This window comes from Pithys albifrons, chromosome 17, assembly GCF_047495875.1.
Source record: "Pithys albifrons albifrons isolate INPA30051 chromosome 17, PitAlb_v1, whole genome shotgun sequence".
Lineage (NCBI taxonomy): Eukaryota > Metazoa > Chordata > Aves > Passeriformes > Thamnophilidae > Pithys > Pithys albifrons.
Window position 1 is genome coordinate 1,635,605 of NC_092474.1, and position 22,601 is coordinate 1,658,205.

The window sequence follows — 22,601 nt, forward strand, 5'->3', positions numbered from 1 at the left end:
TTTGAAACAAGCTTCAGCCCAGAAGCAGCATGAGGACAAGAGAGTACCCCTTCCCCCTACCTGATATTATTGAGTCCGTTGTGGGCCACCTGGTGATGCACTTGGTAGTTGAGAGGTGGAGGGATGTGGCTCGGAGGCTGGCTCCGAAGGTCAGGGATTAACTGAGGCTGCGACTGCGGCCGAGGTTGAGGTTGTGACTGTGGCCGAGGCTGCGGCTGAGGCGTGAGCCTTGGTGGTGCTGGTGCTGAAATCACTGGCTCCTTCTTCAGCAGTGGGCTTGCTCTGGCACTTGACGTGGGCGCTGAGGAAGTAGAAGTCACAACGGCAGCTACTGGCTGGGGGCTGGGGATAGGCAGGGCGAAGGGCACGTCGGTGCTCAGTTCCCGGCTCCGCTCTAGCCCAGACACCTTTGGGACATTGGCTGCTTTCGCTTCTGGCTTGTCATTCAAGGTGGGACCTTATGAAGAAACAGAAAAAGAACAAAGCGTGTGCTGAAAGGTTTGTGTTTCTGTCTCTGCTTGGTAGAACATATGCCTGGGAAAACACAAGCCATGTTCAAGCTCGTGGGAGCGCCGTGGGAGCACTGCTGTTACAAGATGGATGTGTGTTTGTGTCTGTCCTTCCGCTGTCCTTGACTGGCCATTCTTTTAACGTGTGAGAGAGACTTAGCTGTCAATAAATGAATGCATACTACAGAGAATGTACAGCTTTGTGACTTCTGCAGAGTCCCAAGGCTACGTACAGTAGGAGTGGGAACACGTCTAAAGTTACTGCTACATGTTTCCTGCTCAATGTAAGTTTTAAGGCTGATGATGAACTCATGAACACAAGCCTGATCATTATGACACTTCATTTTCTCAATACTCTTTCAAGGTAACCCACGTTGCATTTAGGCTCAACTCCAGCTACAACACACCGTGACCCAAGCACTAACCATTAATGATAACTCCACCTGTCTTCTAAGGAGGCTACCCGGGATCTCTGCATAGCTAAGGATGGGAGAGTTCTGCAGCAAAGCTGTCACACTGGCCACACACGTGCATGGATGAACAGAACACAGAAGGCTGGAAAAATCCAGCCAGAAGTTCAGTGAACACCCAAGTGCATCCTGCTCACCTCAAGCAGCACACACGTTCGTGTATGTGGCACGCCAAAACAATCAGGAATGCTGCCACCTTGCAATGCACCTACAGTGAGAATTCCATATGAAGTTACTCCTTCTCTGATGCCAAATACTGTCATTTTTCATAATTAAGCTAAGCAAAGCAGCCCAAAGGGTCAAAAGGCTGGAAAGGAAAAAGGGAGGAAAGGAGAGATGTTTCAGATCCAGCAGTATCCAAAAGGTCGAAGGCAACTGAAAAGACCAACATGAAAGCAACTCAACTCCCACTGTAACTCCCTTTTTGACCTGATCTGTGCATCCTTGAGTGCACATATACCCACAAATACAAGTAAAGCTCTTCAAGGGTTACAAGAACTAAGGTTGTGGATGTGTCTCACAGGCACACACCCCACAGTGCACACACACATGTATTGTAGGATACACCCTTTTGTTGTCCACCAAAACGTGCTGGGGGCTGTTTGCATTCCCCTGGCTTGCAGATATTAATACACTCATTAATACACTCATTAATACACTCCCAACACCCTCACAAACAAATTCCACCTTTGAAATTTTCCCATCTCCTCAAAGGACTGAGCCAGTTCCTGCTGTAGGAGGGTGTGGAAATTACACAAAACACACACCATGAGCTAATTCTGGCCATGCAGATGCTCTGACCAGGCATTTGTGAACCAGGCTCTGTGAGCCCAGAGCCCTCACTGCTGCTTCGAGGACTTGAGCACCCTCGTGCTGGCGGTAGATGAGGAGGACAGTGATGAACCAGAGTCTGCAGCACATCAGCTCATGTTCTGTACCCAAAATGCCCATGTGGTGATGGCAGCTCCTTCCCCGAGATAAAAGGCAGCTTCCCACACTGCTGCTTCCAGCTCTGCTTGCACTCTCACCATAGCACCACTTCCTTCAGCCATCAATCAATCAAGTCATCACTATATGTGTATAATTTCAGAATGTGAAAAGAGGATGAATAGAAACATATGAACTATATTTATCAGTTGAAAATGTCTGAGGTCTTGTGGCCTGAAACCCACTAATAACAGGAACAGAAAAGCCTTTCCAAATACCAGTGTTTTGGCTGGCAAAAAGTACTACCAACCCTGTACTTTCCAGCACCTTATACATCTTTACAGGTTTGACACAATGTCTGGAGCTCTTAAATTATTCTCTACAGTAAAAATAAGGCTAACTCTCATTTCAGTCAATTCATTTTCAAATCACAGGTACCCTGGTTGTGAGACGTAACTAGACTTGGTTTCAATGCTACTTAGAATTTATTTCCAAAATCAAATTCTCACCGCTCTTGTGCACCATTATTTTTCATGCCACCTCCGTTTGTAAATTTTCCTCAGATTTCGTTACTAACAATTGAAAAATGGTCATTGCCTAGTCAAGCCAGGGCTCTCCACACTGCATTTTGGAGGAAGTGTGTTCACAGCTGTAGATCCCAAAGTTTTTCAGGAGCTACCCATTAAAAGCAATTGGGTTTCATTCCTGAGCATGAGTTTCCTCAGAGCCCATTAGCTCTTTCCACCCAACAGACCTCCTCCCACAGAGTTAAACCTCATATTGTGTAATTATGGGCAATGTAGACTAATGGTGGATATTCAAAACACACTGGCACCACAAAAGTTAGTTGAGTAAAAAGTCAATTAGATCCAAAACAAATCAATGAAGTCCCACATTAAAAGCAGCTGTTTGACCAGTTTTATGTACAACTATTGATTCCCTGTGGTTTCAGCATTAGTTCTCATTTGCAATTTTCTCAAAGCAAAAGCTCCATCTCCCTTGCTGACTGAATTGACCAGCCAGCCTGGTTGTGTTAGTTCTAGGGGTACATGACTAATTTCTGCTGCCAATGTCCATCTCTCAGGCTGTAGTACCACAATGTGTTTGTGTTTCATTCTTGACAACAATGAAAATATGCCCAGTTTCCCCCTTTCTCTGAAAAGCTGCAGGCATGAGTGTGAGCATCGTCTCTCCTTCTGTTGCACAAAAGCAGGAGCCATATTGAACAAAAGCAGAGGTACTGAGAAGGGAAAGATATGGTGTGAACTGATGGGCAAGGGTGGAGAAACATTTGAGACAGCAGAATCCCAAAGCCTTCTCAGCCACCACACAGCAATGGGCAAATCCTGGTGTTTGGCTGACTTTGCTATTTCTCCTTCTGATGGCTGTGATGCACACATGGAAGTCTCTGAGCTGCCTTTCCTGAAATCCCTCAGAAAGTGAATCATTTTAACAAGAGATGTTGCCCGTTCTGACCAGGGTCTCAAACTCTGAAGTTTCTCTGTACAACGCCCAAATACCCCTCCTAAGGGAACTGCACCCTTGTGTGCCCAAGCTCTGACCAGGCTGAACTGCTGCTCACCTATGGAAATGTCCCAGGGAAAGCAACCAGATACTCCCTTTTGTGCAAACTGGATCAGGTTGCACTGAGATCCTTTCAGAAATTTCTGTTCTCGGGCTCCTAATCCAGCCCTTCTGGACCCAGGGAGCTGAGCACAACTGCCCCAGCAAAAACACAGACCCACACGACCACACCACAACGTTCTAGAGGCAAAAATGTGTTTATTTTTACCAAGTCCTAGAGTAATTTTTATGCTTAATGATAACAGGCTGAGCCAATTTGCCTAAGACTTGACAGTCAGCTCCAATAATTCAACCTTAATTAAACCTGAACGCATGTCAGTTCAGCTTGTCCCTTCACAGGAAATGTGACATTTGTAATGATCCACGTTTCAGCCGTGCTACGGGAAGGCTGGATCACATCTGCCACTCTCCACCATGCAGAGCGCTACCCCTTCTCAGCATGCCAACTTTTGTTTATTTTCTAACCAAACACTTTGGACTTCTTCCATTGAGAGGTTTTCTTAAATGAACAGACAGTGAAACATGTCTTGATCTCAGGGATGAATGACAAGTGGGTACAAGAGATAGGGAAGAAAGGGCTGAAACTGCTCTAACAAGGAAAGTAACAACCTGGGATTAGTAATTCTTGCCTGCTTGATCAACTAATTTGTTCATTTGAAGTGTTGCAAAATGTTAACCTCTCCATGTCTTGGGCTACATCCAATTCCAACTCACGCTGGTAAAGATGAAATCTTCACCATTTTTAAAAGCACACAGAGCTTTAGCTGCTGCTGGGGTACATCTGTAGAAACCAGAGGTGAACTTTGAGGGAAACCCCAAAGTCAGCTGCAGTTTAAATTGCTGTATAAAGGGGGTTTCAGAAGGAGTTACCTGAACACGAAGGGCCATCAGCCAAGCTCCCACGTGAAACTTCCCTGAATTCAGAATCTGTGGTGGGAATACCCCAGACTGCCCATCCCCAGGGCTGTACAGGGTGACATGCCTGGCACTGTGTAACTACACGGCACTGCAGGCTAAACACAATACAGAAAGTCCCAGACACAAATTAAACCTTTCTGTTACAGGAATTTGCTTTCAAGCTGATTAAGAGTAGCTCAAGTGCAAGGGATTAAACATGTAAAGGCTGCTTTGAGAACTCCAATAAGCAGTTACTGTGTTATACAAACACTACTTAGGGCAACAGCAGTTCCAGCCCTGCCTCTTGCTCTTTGCAAGTTGCTGGTTGCTGCTGAAAGGAGACTGTCAACACACGTACAATGTGATTGGAAATAATCTAATCTCGCTTGCACGCCTTTCCTTTGTCTCTTGAAAAAAAGAAAAGTGGAGTCATTCAGACGTCTTTCTGCAGTCTCCCTGCAGTCTCCCTCGTTGCATTCAAACAGCAAGGGTGATGGGGTGATGTGAGAAAGAAATTCCTCTCCTCCATCCATCAATGACATCTTTACCAATGGCAATATCCCAAGAAACACAACAAGCACCATCTGCAGCCCATCTCTCCGCCCCGTACACATCCCTGAAAACAGACACGGGCCAGGCTGGCTAGGATGAACTCTGCTCCACATTACAATTCCAGCAAGAAACGCTGCAAAAGCATCACCACAGGAATTACATGTGGCAAGAAGCTGAGTATTTCAGAGGGGGCTGATGAGTCCCAGAGAAGAGTTTGGAAGCATCAGCAAGGGGAATAAGTAAAGCAAAGCATGACTTTACAGCAGTGGCTCAAACCAAAGATGAAACTAATGGAGTGTATTCAGTGAACATCAGTAAACATTTAGTGCTTTGTTTTATTTTATACTGAACTTTTAGACTGCTGCATAAAGTATTGTGGATATGCAACACAGTAAGCACAAGATTCCATTGGCAGCGATAACACTGACACTGGTAGAGTGCTTACAAGTGAAAATCAATATTTAAGTGCTAATTCCTTACCCCTAGCTGGCTTTTCCTTTTATATAGATGGCTTTTTCATTGCATTTTAGCAGGGTAGCACTACTTAAATCATTAAATGATTAGCCTGGTTTGCAAAGGTAAGGCAAACAGAGCTACAACACAGGCTCCCCAACAAACAGGGCACAGACTTCCTCCACTTACTTCAATGTAAATCAACTCAGGATTAGAAATAAAGACTTGGGACTTGTACACAAACTACTGTCTGGGGGGGTCCTTGGTGTGTAAAGTGAGTGACTTTTCACATTGAGAAGCAAAGGCCAAGTTTCCATTGTGACAGCAGTACTACATGTTAGGCTGCATTCAAAACAATGTTCTCCTGTGACATGGGCTCCTCTGAACATCACAGGCTTCTGGTGGATTTTCCACAAATAATTACAGTGTTTTCTCACAGAGGAAAGCAAGCTGAGTGTGAGCACAAGCCCTCACACCTGGCTTTGAGCCTGCACTGCCAAGCTGGTCTTTGTTCCTGGCACTGCTCTCCCAGCCCGTCCCTGAGACCCACCAGTGCCACTGTGGCTTCCAGTGGGAACCTCCTTCCCAGCCCGGTCTGGACTCAGCCCCTGTCACTCAGTTCATTTGTGCAGAGCTGTCTGTCAAGTCACATCGCTTTGCTGCAATCTGAGACACCCTCCCAACAGCTGCCACTATCAATTACTCTCCCAGACAGCCCTGACTATCAGGAAGAGAACTGGAGCGAGCACTTGCCAGTTTTAATAAACTGTGTTGCCCAAGTCATTTAACCTGCTAGATTGCTGTATGCTGGGGCTGTAACAAGCCTTCAGCTTTTCAACCCAGAAGAAAGCAACAGGGGCAAAAAGCTGTCAGCTTGGTCCTCAGAATTAACTTCCAAGGGTGTCTTCCCCCACCCTCCCCTCTGCAGCACCCAAGTTTAAAAGTGAAATATCTTCAAGTCATTTTCATAACGCCAGGACATGGAAAGCAGCTCACATTTTAACAGAGCCAGCAGCTCCCGAGAGGGAAGGGCTGACAGACTCCATGATTTTCACGTTAGGAGCACTCCTCAGCAGAGAGAGCTCCTCTCTCCTCTTGCCATCACCACCACCCCGGCAATGCTGATGCAGCCAAACACTCCAGGATGTCCTGACCACCCTGAGTTACAGCTTCTCTCCCGGCTGCAAAACTCAAGCATGGCAAATTTACATTTTCTTTGGTTCTTTCAGAACCTGTAGGAAAGACTTCTGAAAGAAACGTTTATATAAAATTAAAACACTTCCATCCAGATCAGTGTTTTCAGTTTGTGGCTCACCAAGATGTCTGTAAACATTAATTAAAAAGAAAAGGTCTACCATCATTAGGATTAAATTAACACGTAGGAATCTGCACATCCACCAGAAGGTTTACTGAACTCTGCAAATCAAAAAGATTCAAACTCACTACTCTAAGTGTTCTCCTCGGCCAGCCCTGGAGATAAGAGCCTTTGTTGTGAAAGCCTGAAGCACAGAAAGGTTTCACTCCCTCGCCCAGAAACTGAGAGCAACAGCACTAAGGCCTATGGACTTGACGCCAATTTGCTGCTTTATGGTTCTTTAATGGGATGTTTTATTCCCAGAGATTTGGGAGCTTTCCATGCTCTATCGAGGCATGTTAGCTGTAAGCATGCATGATGACACACCAAAGCTGCAGGAACTGAATGAAAATGGGTGCCAAACACAAGGATTGGGGCCACAGCATAAAGAAGGATCACCATTCAAATCCCCCCAAAGTAAGTCACACTGCATTTTCCCAGCAATGCTGCTTCTGGCAATGTCTCAAATGCAGAGCTGAAACTGGATTTGCAGCTAAAGCACCGACTGTGGATGCTGGCGTTGTAATGAGATTGGAAGTTTCATACAGGCTTTTTAATCTAGGGCTATAATGGTGGATCAAATGGGTTAAATCTCTTCAGTGCTGCTCCTAAGCAGATGCAGAATCCCTGCAAACCAGTGATGTAGGAGCCACTCCATTTCCTTGGGCAGAAAACATTACTAAAGCATCTTGTAGTTACTTACTGAAGGTGTGTTTGTCCTGTTTTGTTCTGGTTTTTTATATGTGATGGCATATTGTGCACCTGATCTGAGTGACAGACATGCAACAAGGTAAGTTATGTAGAAAGACACCCCCTCAACATGAGAGCAATCAAGCAGATATCCTCAGCTCCAGATGGAAGCTTTTAAACAGACAGAACTGCTAAATACCAAGGAATCTTATGATTTTAATTAGGCAAACGAGGGCAAATAATAAACCATCAACTACTACATTACAGGAGAAAATGTACTACTTTTGCTGTTTGAAATCCACATCGATTCTCATCCAGCCTGCGAGTGAGTTATTAATCACTCCAATTAAATCATGAACACAGGTCTTTATGCTGAAATTGAACCCCCAACAACAGATCGATAACTCAAACCTCCAAGAGCAATTACTGCTCAGCATAATAGAGCAGCCTGTACAGAGAGCTCCATGCAGACCACAATTCCCTCTGTCATATCCTTCACAGGCAGCGCAAACAAACCGGGGAAAGAAAGATTTTATAACTATTATTTTCAAAATAAACAGACATCTGCTTAGAGTTACCTAATCTCTCTCACATCACAGAGGCAGATCTGCCAAGGTCACATTGGAGACATGATTACATTTTTTCACAATTTGTTATTCTAGCAAAGCCCTGATAAGATTGAACTATTGAAGTTCACACTCTGGTTTAATTTCAAGAGGTTAAATGCCAAATCCTTTTCTTATTGCTACAAGGAAGGGATCTGCCAGGCTGCATAATACCCTGTGTGGGCTAAGACAACAATTTTGTTTCATCTGCACAGTCTTATGAAGGTTTTGATTCTATTTTTTTTAAATTACTTCAGAGAACTCCAAACTCCCAAAGAATGATTTAAAGTAAAATCAGAAAGTGAGATTATTCTGGAGGAGCACGAATGACCTTTCAGATCTTCCAGCCTGGAGAAGTTAAGTCAACGCCTGGCTGAGAAAGCACACTTGCTAACCAAAACCAGAAGAAGGCAAGAAAGAACATTGTGAAACACCAGATCATCTCTGCTGGGAACAGGAGATGATTGCCCTAACCAGCCAAGCGTATGCAGGGTCACAAAAACTCCCCTCTCTGTCTTGGAAGACAACTCATACTTGTCCTGATGCAAGAAGAGACGAACCATCTGCACTCAGGCTCTCGAGTGCCATTTAACTCCCTGTCCTTTGCAGGTGAGAGTTGATTTTCTGCACACATCCTTGCTTTGATAGGCTGGCCCCTTCCAGCAGGCCCCCGAGCCCAATCCATCATCCTTCATTAGGGGAGCTATTGGCAGCCAAGTGGTGATGGACCCACACCAAGGAGCTAATCAAGATGAGTTCATACTTTTTACCCTTCAGCCTACGGGCCCTGGCTCCTGTCTATGATGGGGATCACATCCCTGCTGCTTCCCCCTGTCGCTCACTGCTGGATATGCTCAAACAGCCTTGGAAGAAGCTCAGCATTGACATGGAAAAAGGACACCAGATCAGGCAAGGCAAGAAGAGAAGCAGGTACAGGGGCAGTGCTACTGCTGGGGTCTCACCTCGGCTTCCCACTGCCAGACACACTGGCAGCCTTTACAAAAGGGAGAGAGGGAAATTATTCCCCACTTCAGCAGAGGCAGAAAGAGCCCAAAGAGTTTTCTTCTTCTCTAAAGGTCAGATTGTAACTGGAGTCTGAAAGATCAAATCCTGTGGTGAGCTCATTCTTGTGAACTGCATCAGCTCAAAATCCAACATCCTACATATCATCTCCTGAAAGAGAGCTCGTCTCTGGTCTCTCGATGACCACAAGCATCAAGTTCTGTGCTCCTGACTGGCTTCCTGAAGGTTTTTACTGGAAACACAAGGGCACACAACAGACCCTTTAACATACATCTGAATTCAGCCCCTGGATAGACACATATGGATTCAAACTGGCTGTTCAGGGCAGAGAATCCTACGGATACCAAAGTTTTAGAGGAAAGAAACATCTTTCCTTTTCACCCCTTCCTGAGTCTATAGGTAAGGATTTGAAGAATCACATCTTTCTACTTAGATCAATGAATGAGCACTACTTAGAGCAGAGAATTTCTTGTAAGAGCATGTGGGACCCCCTTTCTCCAGAACTCCAAGGCCAAGCTGCTGATGCTCTGCTTGGCTCCTAACCAACACTATTCCAAAACACTGAGCTTCAGTGTCACACAACAAAGGGTTCTGGATTCCCCTGAAACCAGCTGTGATGGACCTGCCCCCTCAGTTCCAGCTGTAAAGCAGGAAAGGCCACCAGACTTCAGCTCATGTCAGCAGGAGTGAGGAGTGTTTCAACCAAAGGCTGCTGCAGGTTCCTCTAGAGGCAGGTCCTGTTTCATGGAAACATGGTGGCATCAAGCTGGCTGTGCAGCCCAGGAAGCCCCAGCAAACATCTCCTACAGGACCAGCAGGAGGGATATGCAGGGAACACACTGCAGAGTGAACCTGTGGCTCTGGCACAGAGCCAAAGGTGCCATGGAAGAAAACTCACCTGTAGGTCATTGCTAAAGTTGAAGAGACATAAACCCTGTCCATTCCTCACATACTTTGTGCCTACCAGACCCGTGGCTTCAGCAAATCATACTTCATTTAGGAGGCTAAGTTCTGCCACTTAAATTTTCAGGGACAACAAAGGAAGTGGAAATAATTTCTGATGGATTTCAGTCTGCAGTGGTCCTTGTTAGATGTCAGACTGCAGACCACCTACCGTGGGCAATTTGTGCAATCCATATCTGAAGTGTCAAATCTGCTTTTCTGGCCCCGGGAAGTCAAAACTCAAAGCCACAAAAGGGTGGCAAAGAGATCTGTTTAGAAATGGTCTCACTAACTTCACTAAGGCCCACATCTGATGTCATGGCTGGAGTTCTGAGAATGGAAAGTTCTGCTGCAAGGTGACAGTCTCTGCTAAACAGGAACTGAAAGGAGTGACTGACCATGCACAAAATAACACAATCCCATCTTGTTTGTTATGTCCAGCCCACACAGCTCAGTAACTGTTGTCACTTTAGTGCTAATATGCCTATAATTTGTGAAAACAACACTTGAGATTGAGTGTTTGTCAAGTGGGGCCACTGCTTTCCAACCAGCTCCCCTGCAGTCTCCCACTGCCCTCCCTCTGCTTTCCCAGGCACAAGGAGGCACCTCCAGACAGATCCCTCTCCCTGGGGTTTGGTAGCACCACATTACCACTCCAACCCAACACATTCAGCTGCTGCCAAATTGCCTCAGTTTTGCTGGCAGTTGTGCAGTAGCACCTCTTTGCATTGACTTTGTTGAGAATCAAGGGTCAAGATGAAGGGAAACTGAAAGAATTTCCCTGCAAGATCAGGAGCAATAAGGTCTCCCACCCCACACCTCTTTGCATGGTCAAAATCCAGCTCCAGAGCTGCTTAAATGGCATCTTAGAGAAAAAATTGAGATATTGAAATTAACAGACTGAATACATTCTACAACATTTCCAGTTGCATCATGGATAATTAAAATATTTAAGGGACAAGCTGCAAGTTGTTAATCAGGGAACATTTACTTGAATGGTGCGTGCCCTTTGGATTTGGTCCCCATGGCAACCAAATATTCACTCCGAAAGATGGAAGAAGGATGTCAGGAGCTGCCTCAACATTTTAATTCACAGAGTGAGCAATGAATAAATACAGCTACTGACAGCACAGCACGGGCAAAAAGGGTTCATAAGCAGCATCAGGAAGTCACAGATGGCCTTTTGGGCTATTTAAGACTGAAAAAGTTCACTCTTCCTTTAAACAACCCACTAAAAGCTCAGGAAAACTGGACTGTGTTGCACGTGGATCAGATGTATTAGATACTGATAACAAAAGTTATATAAGAGAGGAGCTTTTTTTCTCTTCAGTTCTCAATCCTTGATTTTTTGTAATTGTGTTTCCACTGCCCACATTGGAAAGTATTGCATGTTCAAAAATTCTTTTCCATCTCACCTGGTTTAAAAGGAGCCACATTTTGAGACCACAGCAGTGTGTGAAGGATGGCTTGGCAGGAGGCTTGAGAAGAAAAATGTGAGGGGTGATTGGTTTTTCCTCCTAAACAGGAAGAGTGGTTTGGTATGCAATAAGGAACAGAAAAGAACACTTCACTGTGCTGCAGAGGGCAAACTCCTTCAGCACGATCTCAGTGTGTGAAGTGCAGCTGCAAAGCTCCTTCCAGCTTTCTCCTTTGATGAAGTGTGAATTCTTCAATGGGCAGTAGAAATTTTGGAAATCCTTCATTGATGGATATGCTGGAGGATAATGTATCATCTGGCATCTAATAAGTCCTAACAGAGGAACACTGTGCTGTGCATTGCAATGGAATCCCACTCTATTAATGAAAAGGTACCCTTGAATCTCTTATGTGAGGGTTTATGGCTGTGGAGAAAAGTCCTGCAAGGGTGCATGGACTGCTGTGATGCCAGCCAGGATGTGCCAAAAGCCTCAAACAGTAAGGCAGGACTTGCAGACCCAAATGTTTGCTCTACACTCCTCTTCCCACTGACTCCTCGGAGTCCCTTTACGGCCACTGTGGTGGCTCTGCCATGACCATCAGGCATAAGCAATTTCTACAAGGCTGCTGGACGGAATCTGCTGCAGGTTGTCAAGGCCATGAAAGACCCTTGTGCTTCTGACATGCATGAGATCACTCACTGTTAGTGAGGGACAGTCACTCAGGAGTATCCACTGCCCTGCTGATGGATGGATGTGGCTTTCTTGGTGCCAGGGGTTTGCAGGGAGCCCCAGCACAGGGCTCTGTCCTCTCCCACTTCCCAGGCAGAGCCACAACTCTGAGAACCCCCATGTTACCCCCTGAGCTGGAACTGGGCAGGCAGTCACAGCACGAACCTCCATCCTGGGCAACAAACAAGTACAGACTCAGACTTCTGTAGGGATAATCACCAGAATGGTCTCACACGAAACTGCTGCATATTTTAATTTCAGTATTGGGTGAAAGGAAAGAGACAAGTATTTGGGCTTAGCCTGCAGGTACTTTTCCAAGACAGTAATTGCTGCATAATTCATATTCTTGTTTTCACATGTTTGCCATGTGTACCAACAATTCCACTGAATTCACTCTAAGTTTTTCCCTTAAGTCCTCTCCATGTCACAGTTTTTTCCAAACTGCAGAAACATAAACAAGCCAAAGTCCAGCACTAAGCAGCAACTCAGGTTTGGCAAATTCCTGTAATCCCAGATTCTTACACATTAGGAGGGGAAAGTGGGGTCCAAGCTAATTCTTGAGTGTTTCCACTCCCCATTAGCACAGTAGACAAGATCCTTCACTCATTAGATCTGTATTTCCCTGCAAGCAGTTCTCTGTGAAGTCAGAATTGAGCCTTTGTATGTTTACCCAAAGCCACCTCTCCCCATCAGCTCCAGATGCCACAGGCTGGAGGAGTGAGTGCTGCTGCCCTCTGTGTGAGGGAAGGCTCAGACACAGTAAATATTTGCAACTGGTAGGAAATCTCAGCACAGTAAGAAGCAATTTACAGCTTCCACACCAAAGAGGCCCATGGAGAAGTGGGAGCAATCATGCAGGCCCTCAACTCAGCCCCTCAGCAAGGTTTGAGGCACCTTTGCTCATATTAAACTAACTGGAGATGACATCCTAGATCCTTGCAGGGAGGGGAAATGCAGTTGTTCTAAAGGACCCCAAATGGTTAAACAACCCAACAATTCCAAATGAAATGCCTCATCTCTCAAGGGGCAGAGTCCAAGTTCTGGTGCCACTGGTTTAGTTTTTGAGGACACAATGTGGTTTTGGTTTTGAGGACAACACTCCAAAGTGCCAGCAGTTTGTTTCAGGGAACCACCTCCTCCCACATTAACATATTCATTTGCAAAATCTATCACATATGTTGCGTGCAAACTGGCTGAGAGTTGATTCAGCTCTGACAGCATGAGAGCCTCTAGCCCAAATATCTGAAAGTAATAAAATCCACACCATCCTCCTGATTCCTCACCCTAACAGTGAAGTGACCTATATTTCTTTGCAGTGTCAGTAGCAGGAAACCTACACAGATAATGTAACCACAGCTACAGACAAAATGAAGGGGCATCAGTTTCTAACATGTCTGCATTTTAGATTCCTCTTCCCTGGCTTGAAGTAAGGATGCTAATCCTTAATCTAGCACTTTGTCTATCCATTAATTCTCTGCTGTAATAAGGAGTGAAATTGGTAAAACCTGGACACCCCTCAGATGCAACTGCACCAAAAAGTCCTGATGAAGCTGAAGGCCCAAGGGTCCTCACACCAGGGTGATGCAGGACTGGGACACTCCATTGTGGATGAGAGCAAATGTATCTGGCTGGGCTGCTGGGTGTGTAATACCCCAGGGCACCTTCATGCCTCTGCCCAGCCTTCTTACTTTCCTGGCTGTATCCATTTTAGTTTTCTTGGGTACCTGACCAATGGCAGCAGCATCTCTTCACCTTCCAGAGGCACCTGCTTGTTCCCAGCAGAGAAGAAACAGTAGCACTGGTCCGTGCTGGGGTTGTGGACCTCATGGTGGGACAATTATCAAAAGGAAAACACAACCAACAGTGTTTTTGTTACAGATTATGCTCCTGGCTAATGGCAATGACTGGGCTATCACATCCTGCCTTTCCGTCCACAAACAGAAATTAGGCCAGGAGGGACAGAGCACCCAATATTTTATGTATAGAGATGGGAACCAAGGAAAAGTATGGAATGATCTCTTGCAGACAATAGGTGTTGCTGTGTTTTTAGGAGTTCTTCCATCCCTTTGTTTTGCAGGCAGGCTGGCTCTGAGCTGGGCCCTTCCCACAGAGCTCTCAACCTGCTCAGAATGAGTACATTTCTTCCCATTAATTGCTAAAACCAAAGCCAGATTCCCCTTCCATTAGGTGCTGCATTTATCTGAAAAATCCTGGCCTCTTTTACGACTGAACACAACCAAGAGTGGCAGGAAGGAAGAAAGAATATTCCCCATCATGAAAGGAGGAAAAAGGCACAGAGAAAGCAGTGAGCCTCTCCTATGCCATACCACATCCCTGGGGACTAAAGCTTTGCTGCATCCATAAGATAAATCCACCTTCTCCCCCTGTTCCCACAGCAGCACAGAGCAACTCCCCAGTCACCAGTGCTGGATGCTGGTAAAGGTCTCCCTTTTCTTCCTTGTGTAAGGCATTTCCCTCCCCTTCATTTTATAAATTACCAGAACAGACATTTAAATGTTCATGAGTAATCTGAACAGAGTATTCATGCCTTGGGCATTTTCATGCTCTACAAGGAGAGAAACAAAAGGGCCTCATTTAATACCTCCCTACAGCATTCCCTGTTCCTGCTCTTCCCTTGTGAATCTCCAAAGGCAAACTCTCAGTGGTTCAAGGCTCCTGCAATACCCCATCCCTCCCTTCTCCCTTTTTAAGATGAGCTTTTAAAGCAAATCTTGCTGGCTGACTGGAACAGGTGGTAGGAATCCTTCAAAGGAAAGAAAAATCATTTGTAACTAATAAAAAGAGAAGAAAAGTCTGATTCCTGTGGTTTTACTAAGCCCCCACGGGAGTCATTCAGATGGCAGGCACATCTGCTGCTTCTGTGGCCTCCCTGGCACTCCAGCCTGGGAGCTGCAGGCTGGGGAGGATGAACAGCCTCCCTGTACCTGCACCCACTGCCTCCCGGGATGCCCAGGAACAGGGTGGCTCTGTCTGCTTTAGCCAGGATTTCAGGAACACTGGATCAGTTCCAGAGCCTGACAGGCCAGGCTAAGGGCTGAGCCCGTCTTCTACCCTGGATTTTGAGATCTAGCTTTATAAAACCAGCAAAAGCCTCTATCCTTTCCATGATACAGAAACCATCCAATGTTTGAACAAAGTTTTGTGCTAGATCAAAAAGCCAGACCTGCAAAACTGTCCTTGGGGCTTTGCTTTTATTCTTTAGCAAAACTCTCCCCTACAGTAACTTTCTGATCTGCTGCCTCGGAGAGAAACATCACAATATACTGAGATGAACAATATACCTTAATCTCTTGCCTTACACTTGACAGCCAAAGTAGTCTGACTTGGGAAGGACCTCCAGGGCATGGCTGGCAAAGGCTGGGCTTGCTGTGTGGTGCTTGGAGACAGTTCTGGAAAGAGCTGCAGCCCCGGGACAGCAGCTCACTCACTCCCCACCTCCCCTCTCCAGCCGGGCCATCGGCCTTTCTTCTTCCCTTGTTGTCAAAACGGATGGAGGGAGGTGACAAGCTGGAAGGGCATGGCCAAGACTTGAGAGCGAGAATTCAAAGCACCCCTGCTGTGTTCCAAAGTGCTGTTACGGCTGCTCCCTGTGTGCAGGGAATTAGGGCATGGTCTCCAATCCAGCTACAAGCAAAGGAGGCAGAGGAATAGACGTGCTTTCTGCAGAGACCTCAGGTACTGCTCCCTTCCTGTATTTACTGCAAGGACAAGGTACAGAAATACCCATGCCCAAGAGCAGATGCTGGAATCCAGGTTTATCTGGATGTGATCTGAGGAACGCTTTGCTATGATGTGGCCGATGCAGTTGTTTGTTCAACAGTTAAAAAGAAGGGGTACTTCTTCCTATGGAGGTGGATCAGGAAATTAAACCTGGACTCAACTCAAATCTTCCTCCGTTCTCATATGGGTTTCTCTCCACAAAGAGGGGGTGGCAGTGGGCTTGAATATTCTCCAAATGTGATTTCCCTTTCCTCTACAAGAATTTATGGAGAAAAAGGTCTGAAGTCCTTACAGTCTTCTACAGATATGCCACACTCTGAAGCTCTGGGCCTCTCCCCTTTTCTTTGGTTGTCCATACCACTTTCTCCTGTTCACAACCTGCACTGAAGTCATGGCAAGATCCCTGTGCCCACCCCTGTGCCCACCCCACCCCGTGCACAGCATCAGGTGATGTCTGCATGTATGTGTGGGGACATGCTTGCAGTGGACACTTTTCAGCAGCCAGTCCCACACCAGTGACAGAAAATCCATATAGTTTGTAAGCCTACAAAACCTGACACACACCTTAACAGAGTCTGGAACAGCCCTGCAGGATTTACATCCCTTCCAAAGAACCACAGAAACATTTAGCACTGTATGGTCACACTCTACTTGTCACATACCAGCACTGCACAGAACTGCATCACAAACAAGTGACCACCTCAAGGACCTTTGGGGCAGTCAGTATGTTGTGGCTGCACTGAACTGGTTTCTGGCCAGAAAAGAGAACACTTTCTTCAATCACCCTGTAGAAATGTTTTCTTTGTGGCCAAGCCTCAGGAATATTCACCATCCGATACTGACGCTGGTTTCCCAGCGCGAAGGATCATAAAGTAGCCACGGGTTCAAACAAGAGGTCATTATCCACCAGCTTCAGGGTTCAGTGAAAGCTTCTAAGCAAAGAGCAATTTGAAAACAGAGCTGTTAAAGCACTAACAGTCATTTAGAGTAGTTTAAATTTCTGTTTTACTGATTTCTCTGGCTAAGATTCATAGGGCCATCAAATTAGCATCTGGGTACCTTGTTGAGGGGAGCAAAGTTGATAAACTAACAGGCCCATTTCACTTCTCTTTACTGCTGCAAATTGGGTGACTTCACTGACACTGAGACCTGAAGGCAAAGGACACAAGGACAATGCCCTACAGCAAGTGCCAAGCCCTTGTTCTTTGTGTCATTCAGCACAGTCCACCAGATGAGACCTGAGCCACAGTAACCAGGAGAAACTGTTTCTACTCAAGATGCCACCTCAGTACCAAAGGTTTAACACTAACTTACTGGTTCCCAACACTGCTATAGGAATGGCAGGAAATCAGCAACAGATTGAGAGTTTGACACAAACCTTTAAAAGCTTTGTAACCACACAGTTGACCTGCACCATAACCTGGAAGCTTTTCAGGACCAACAACAATATCAAATAACATTTCTTATTTAAATAACTGTACTCTATTAAACTCTTTGCACAGAAATCTGCATTACCCAATGCCAGCCTCAGTCTCTTCAGCTTCATCTACCCAACATGATTTAAAGTGAAGCTCTTCCACACCCTTCCTTTCTCTCCCTCTCCTCCACCTCTGGACAGCACATCATTTTCAGCATGGGTTTGTGCTGCCCTCAGCACTCCACACTGCCAGACTGGTCAATCCCACAGATGGAAGGAGAGATGCCTTTCCAAGCCCACCTCTGGAAAGATGCAGATGTGGTAGGAAAAGCCGTGCAAGCTCCCCTTGTTCCCTTTGAAACCCGAGGAGAACAGATGAGCAGCACATTTGAAATCAATTACAGCAAAACCTACTGCATTGTTCTTTCCTCCCCTTCCTTCTCCCCTGACTCCCTCATCTCAGAGCTTTCACTGGAACCTCTGTGGTGTGTATATTTTCCTAAAGTTGCCAGGGCCAGAACAGTACAGCTGAGACATTCACAGAAGTCAAAGAAAGTGCAGGCCCAGGTTAGTGCACAGGGGTACAATAGTTCCTTAAGAGTGAGCGTCTCCCCCGCCGCCACCCCCCTTCTCCCAAACCTTCCGTCTCTAATGAACCTTTGGTGTCTGTCCACAAAAAACAAACATCAATCAGGCAACAGGCTGTTCCTTTTCCCCTGTTGCTAGTCTGAAATAACAGTCATCCCCTGCTGGGCTGGGAACGCCACTTCCCTCTCCAGCACACATACAGGATAATAAGGGGGAGACGAGGAGGGAGGAAAACCCGCTCTGAGGTGCCAGAATACACAGCAAGCCGTGCCTTTCAGAGCCAGAGAAAACTTGGGAACACAACAGCTTTTGATTCCTCCTGCCCCACTGGGTACGTTAATTATTTAATAGTTGGCTTGTGAATTGGTGGTGGTGGTAGGAACAGGGTGGAAGGGAAATCAGGCTTTTCCTCCCCATCCCCAGTCCCCTCCTGGTGCTGGCAGAGTGGTGGGTGCACACACACACACGTGTGTGTGTGTGTGTGTGTGTGTGTGTGTGTGTGTGTGTGTGTGTGTGTGTGTGTGTGTGTGTGTGAAGCTTTGGGCACGCCTGGGACTCTGCCCTGTCCCATCTTCCCACTTGGACAAGACCCTCCTTGTTGGCCTGTGACCACAGTGGCCACAGACAGCACAGGCACCTGGAGAGAACGAGCTGTGGGGCAAAGAAATGCACCCTGTCTGCTCTCCCTTTGGAGGGGGATATTTGTCACGTATTATGCTTGGGGGAAAGGAACTTTGGAGTTTATACTGGATTTCGACAGAGTTGGAAATGGAGCTTCACATCAGAGATCAGCTTATGATTTGCAACCAGGGGTTTCTAGGTGTCTGAAGCAACACTTTGGAAGGAGCAGAGGGAAAAGGAGAATGTAACTACATCTCATTTGGATGGAGAGGACTCACAGATGTTAGGAATATTTTTGATCAACAGCTTTCCTGGCACTGATCGTGGTGGAATCCACAACCTTGCCGGCTAGCTGAGGAAGAAAGTGCTGGCAAGCTCCTGACTGCATGCAGGCAATTTGCAATGCTGCCAGTCAATATTTCAGTGAAAACAAAATTGCAGGGATCATATTAAAAGAGGGGAAAACAGAAAATAAAACAAAACAAAACCCAGCCTGCCCTTTTAAGAGAAACTCTGATATAACCTGATGGGAAAGACCCTTCCAAATCCAAAAGGACTCTTTGTTTAGAAATAAAACACTGTGATGGGAACCCTGCCGAGAGCAGGCAAAGGAAAGCCCGCCAGCAGCAACAGAAGCAGACACAGCAAGAAGTGGCTTTACACGGGGACACCTGGGTGGCATGTTTAGTACACGCCTGCAGGAAATGATGCAGAAAGAGATTTATACTTGTGTCCATTTGGTGGAGGAAATGTATGCAGCAGGCACGGGCCTGAGCCAAAAACCTGGATCCACTCCTCTTCAGACTTTGAGAGGAGAGGAGAAGTGATGGAAGAAAGGAGAGCGCTCCTGTGGCAGTATTTCAAACTCTGGGACTGGATGTAGCCATGCTGGCCTGTTCTTAGTCTAAAGCAATGGTGTTATTGGGGAGACTGCAGGCAGTGTAGCCCAGGAAGTATTTCTCTCTGGACCAGCCTTGAGAGGATGGACACAGGCTCTTGGGGGCATTTAAGCTCCTGGTACAGCACACACCACCATTTGGAGTATCTTTAGAGTGTCTCTGAATTACTTCCACCTGTGTGGCTGGCAAAAGGGTGCTCTGCTGCTCACAAGCACTTTCTGCCCTGGCCTCAGGACTAGGCTTGGCTGCTTATGTTGCCAGTCAGTGGGGAGTCCCCAGATGTCTGCTGAGGCTGCTTTACAGCATGGACTGCTAGACTGACATGAACAGTCCATAGATTGGCCTGTAACACAAAAGTATTTCAGGCCAAAAGGTACCACATGCTCAGAGAACTCTTTTGTTGATCCAATGAAAAGTATAAAATAATGTCCTCCACTTTGGTTATTATACTGATTGGTACAGAAAGTGATGGACATATTCTAGTTGCTGGTTTCAAGTTTCTAGCTCAGTTTTAGACTGATTCAATAATAAAAATAATGACATGTTCATTATTAAATAAACATTCAATGGTCACACTATAAATTTCTTCTTCCAGTGATTAAGCCTGTATTAAATCAGGTTGTTTCTGCAGAGCCTGCACTGTGAGTGTCTCTCTTGTGCCCAGGGAAGGCCAGCCATGTAGGAAAGCAGCTGGCTGGGGACAGCTTAGCTGTTTGGAAGCCAAATCACAGAGAAAATGAAAATGTTAGCTGCTTCATCCAACAAGGCTGGCCCTTTTCTGCCATCCTACTTGCCTTGCTCCCCAGGGAGCAGGCGCTGGCTTTGCTTCTGCATTTTAACAGTCACAACTCAACGCAGCTTGAGGTTGGTTTGCAAACTGATGTGAACTTTGGCAATGCTGCTCAGTCCTGCACATCCCAAGATGTCAGAAGGACAAGGACTGATGGGACAGAAGGGCAAAACTCTTCTTCCATAGGTTTTGTACTATAAGTCAGGGAGCACTTGGGAGACAGATCTCTCCAAAACTGGACTGTCAACAGACACAGAAATATAGAACAAACTCAGTAGGCACCAGCAGCAGATGCAGGTTCATCGATGTCTGCTTATTACCAAAGCTCACTCCAGCTGAGACTTAAACAGCCTCCTTTATGCGCAACAGGAGAGGGAGCGGAATTGAAGGAAACTGGCAATTACACATTTTATTTCCCTCCCAGCCCATTCGCTGTTCATCAGGTGGCTCTGCACTCCCTTAAGAAAGGTGCTTGTGAGCACGAAGTTAAGCACAAAGCCAGCTTGATACTTTCCTTTCACTGGGAGGAGGTTTCCATGTGCTTTTCTGGATGCAGTGGAAAAGTACAGTGAACACATTGGTTTATATTATTTTGATAGCACCATGAGTGCCTGAGACACAGGGATTTCCAGGCTGCTGTCTCTCTTTTCCAAGGCTGCTGCCCCTCCTGAACATGATGGTGCTCAGAATCAGGTGCCAGGGTCTAAGTTTAACACCACAAAAGGTGTTTATCTGTAGAGATGCATCTTCAATCTTCTTCTTCTTCACCTTTTAAAACAAACTTCTTTCTAAAATCTCCATCCAAACTCCAGTGGGTTAAGCAGCAAAATACCAGCTCCCAGTGCCTGATGATGTGTGTGGGTGCAACCAGGCTTTGCCAGCTTTGCACTCACCTTGCTGACTGATACCTTTTAAGAATTTATCTTCAACAGGGCAAAACGTTAATGTCCATTTCACTGGAGAGAGATCTGCAAGTCTGACTATTCCCTTATGGTTAAGCCTTTAAGAATTTATTACTGATGAAACCAGTATGTTTCTTCAGAAACTTAATAGGGTTCCCTAAAATTACTTCAATAACTTTTAAAATTTAATGGTGAGCAAGACTCTTTCCACAGGTTTTTTGAACTGTCCGACAGAATCCCAGAGTGGGGATGTAATTCTGCAATAAATTTTGCAGGACGGTTAAAAAAATATAAGGAGATTTTAATTTCCTATTACCTCCTGTAAGTCTTTGCCATCAATTTAAAGCAAATACATGAACTAAAAACACTGCAGTCACCTTTCTGTCCTATCAATTTACAAAAAATATTTACTATTTGCGAAAGAAACCCAACAAACTAGAACAAATATCCTTTTCAGAAACACAGACATGCAAACATAAACACTCTGCCCAGTCCTGCTCCTATACTTTGGTGTAAACCCAAATAAATACAGGGAAGTCAATGGAGTCAGTATGGCTTTACCTGGCTGGAGGGAGCCTGGGAGCCGGGAACGAGCAGCAGAGATGGAGGGAGAGGCTCTCGCTGCGAGTCCCTGGGCAGCTCAGCAGCAACATTAACAGGCTCCACAGGGAACGTGCTCAGCCCTTGTTAGCAGGAAGGATGGCCAGCGAAGCACGGAGGTGAGGGAAGCAGTGAGCACATGCATGACTAGCACAGTTATTAAAGAAGAAAATGGCAGGAACCCCATGGCTGAAAGCAAGCCCTGAACCTGGCCTGCCTCCTGCCCTCCCATGGGACAGGAACAGAGAGCTCCAGCACTTACAGCACTGATTTCAAACCAAGCTAATATAAAAAGAAAAACCAAACCAGAGACAGCAGGAACTGCTGTGGGCCGACTGGGACAGTGGGGTCTGTCATCAGCCCCATCCCTGTCCTGGGAGGAAGGCCTTGGTCTCAGGAGGGGTGGCGAGAGGAGTGGGAGAAGCAGCGACATGACAGCATCCTCTTTTCTCAGTCTCTCACTGGGACTTACTGACCTCACCAGCATTGCACACAAAGAGTAACCAGATCCATTTGCAATTAAACAGCACGCCCGGGTCTCATTGATCACTCGAATTGATTGCCCAGAAGGAAACACCAGCCAGCCCGGGGGCAGACACAGCTCCCCCCACACCACTCTGTTCTGTGCCAGTCACCTGCACCCCGTGTGGGGTTGCTATGTCTGCAGACACAGAAACACAGAGCTCAGGGTGAGGGTGCCTCTAAAAAAGGAGCACTGGAGAGCTGGAATAAATAGTATGAGTCTGGCAGACACCTCCAGCACAGGCTGTGGGGAGCAGAGGACAAGGACTCTCCTTCACGAGGAGCAAGCCTGGTTTAAACGGGCCCGTGGTGGGCACAGGGTGCTCAGACCTGTACTAGACACCTCCCCTCATCCCACAGTGCAGTGC

At 46.2% G+C, this 22,601-nt stretch overlaps 1 protein-coding gene across 19 annotated transcripts in view; it reads right to left on the minus strand.

Annotated features, from left to right (window-relative positions):
- FBRSL1 (fibrosin like 1) overlaps window positions 1-22,601 on the minus strand; it is a 523,668-nt gene that overhangs the window by 26,718 nt on the left and 474,349 nt on the right. For all 19 annotated transcript variants that reach the window (XM_071572408.1, XM_071572404.1, XM_071572401.1 and 16 more), the window contains one exon: window positions 61-457. In XM_071572408.1, the coding sequence (XP_071428509.1) occupies window positions 61-457 (397 nt within the window). The remainder of the gene's footprint in view (window positions 1-60; window positions 458-22,601) is intronic.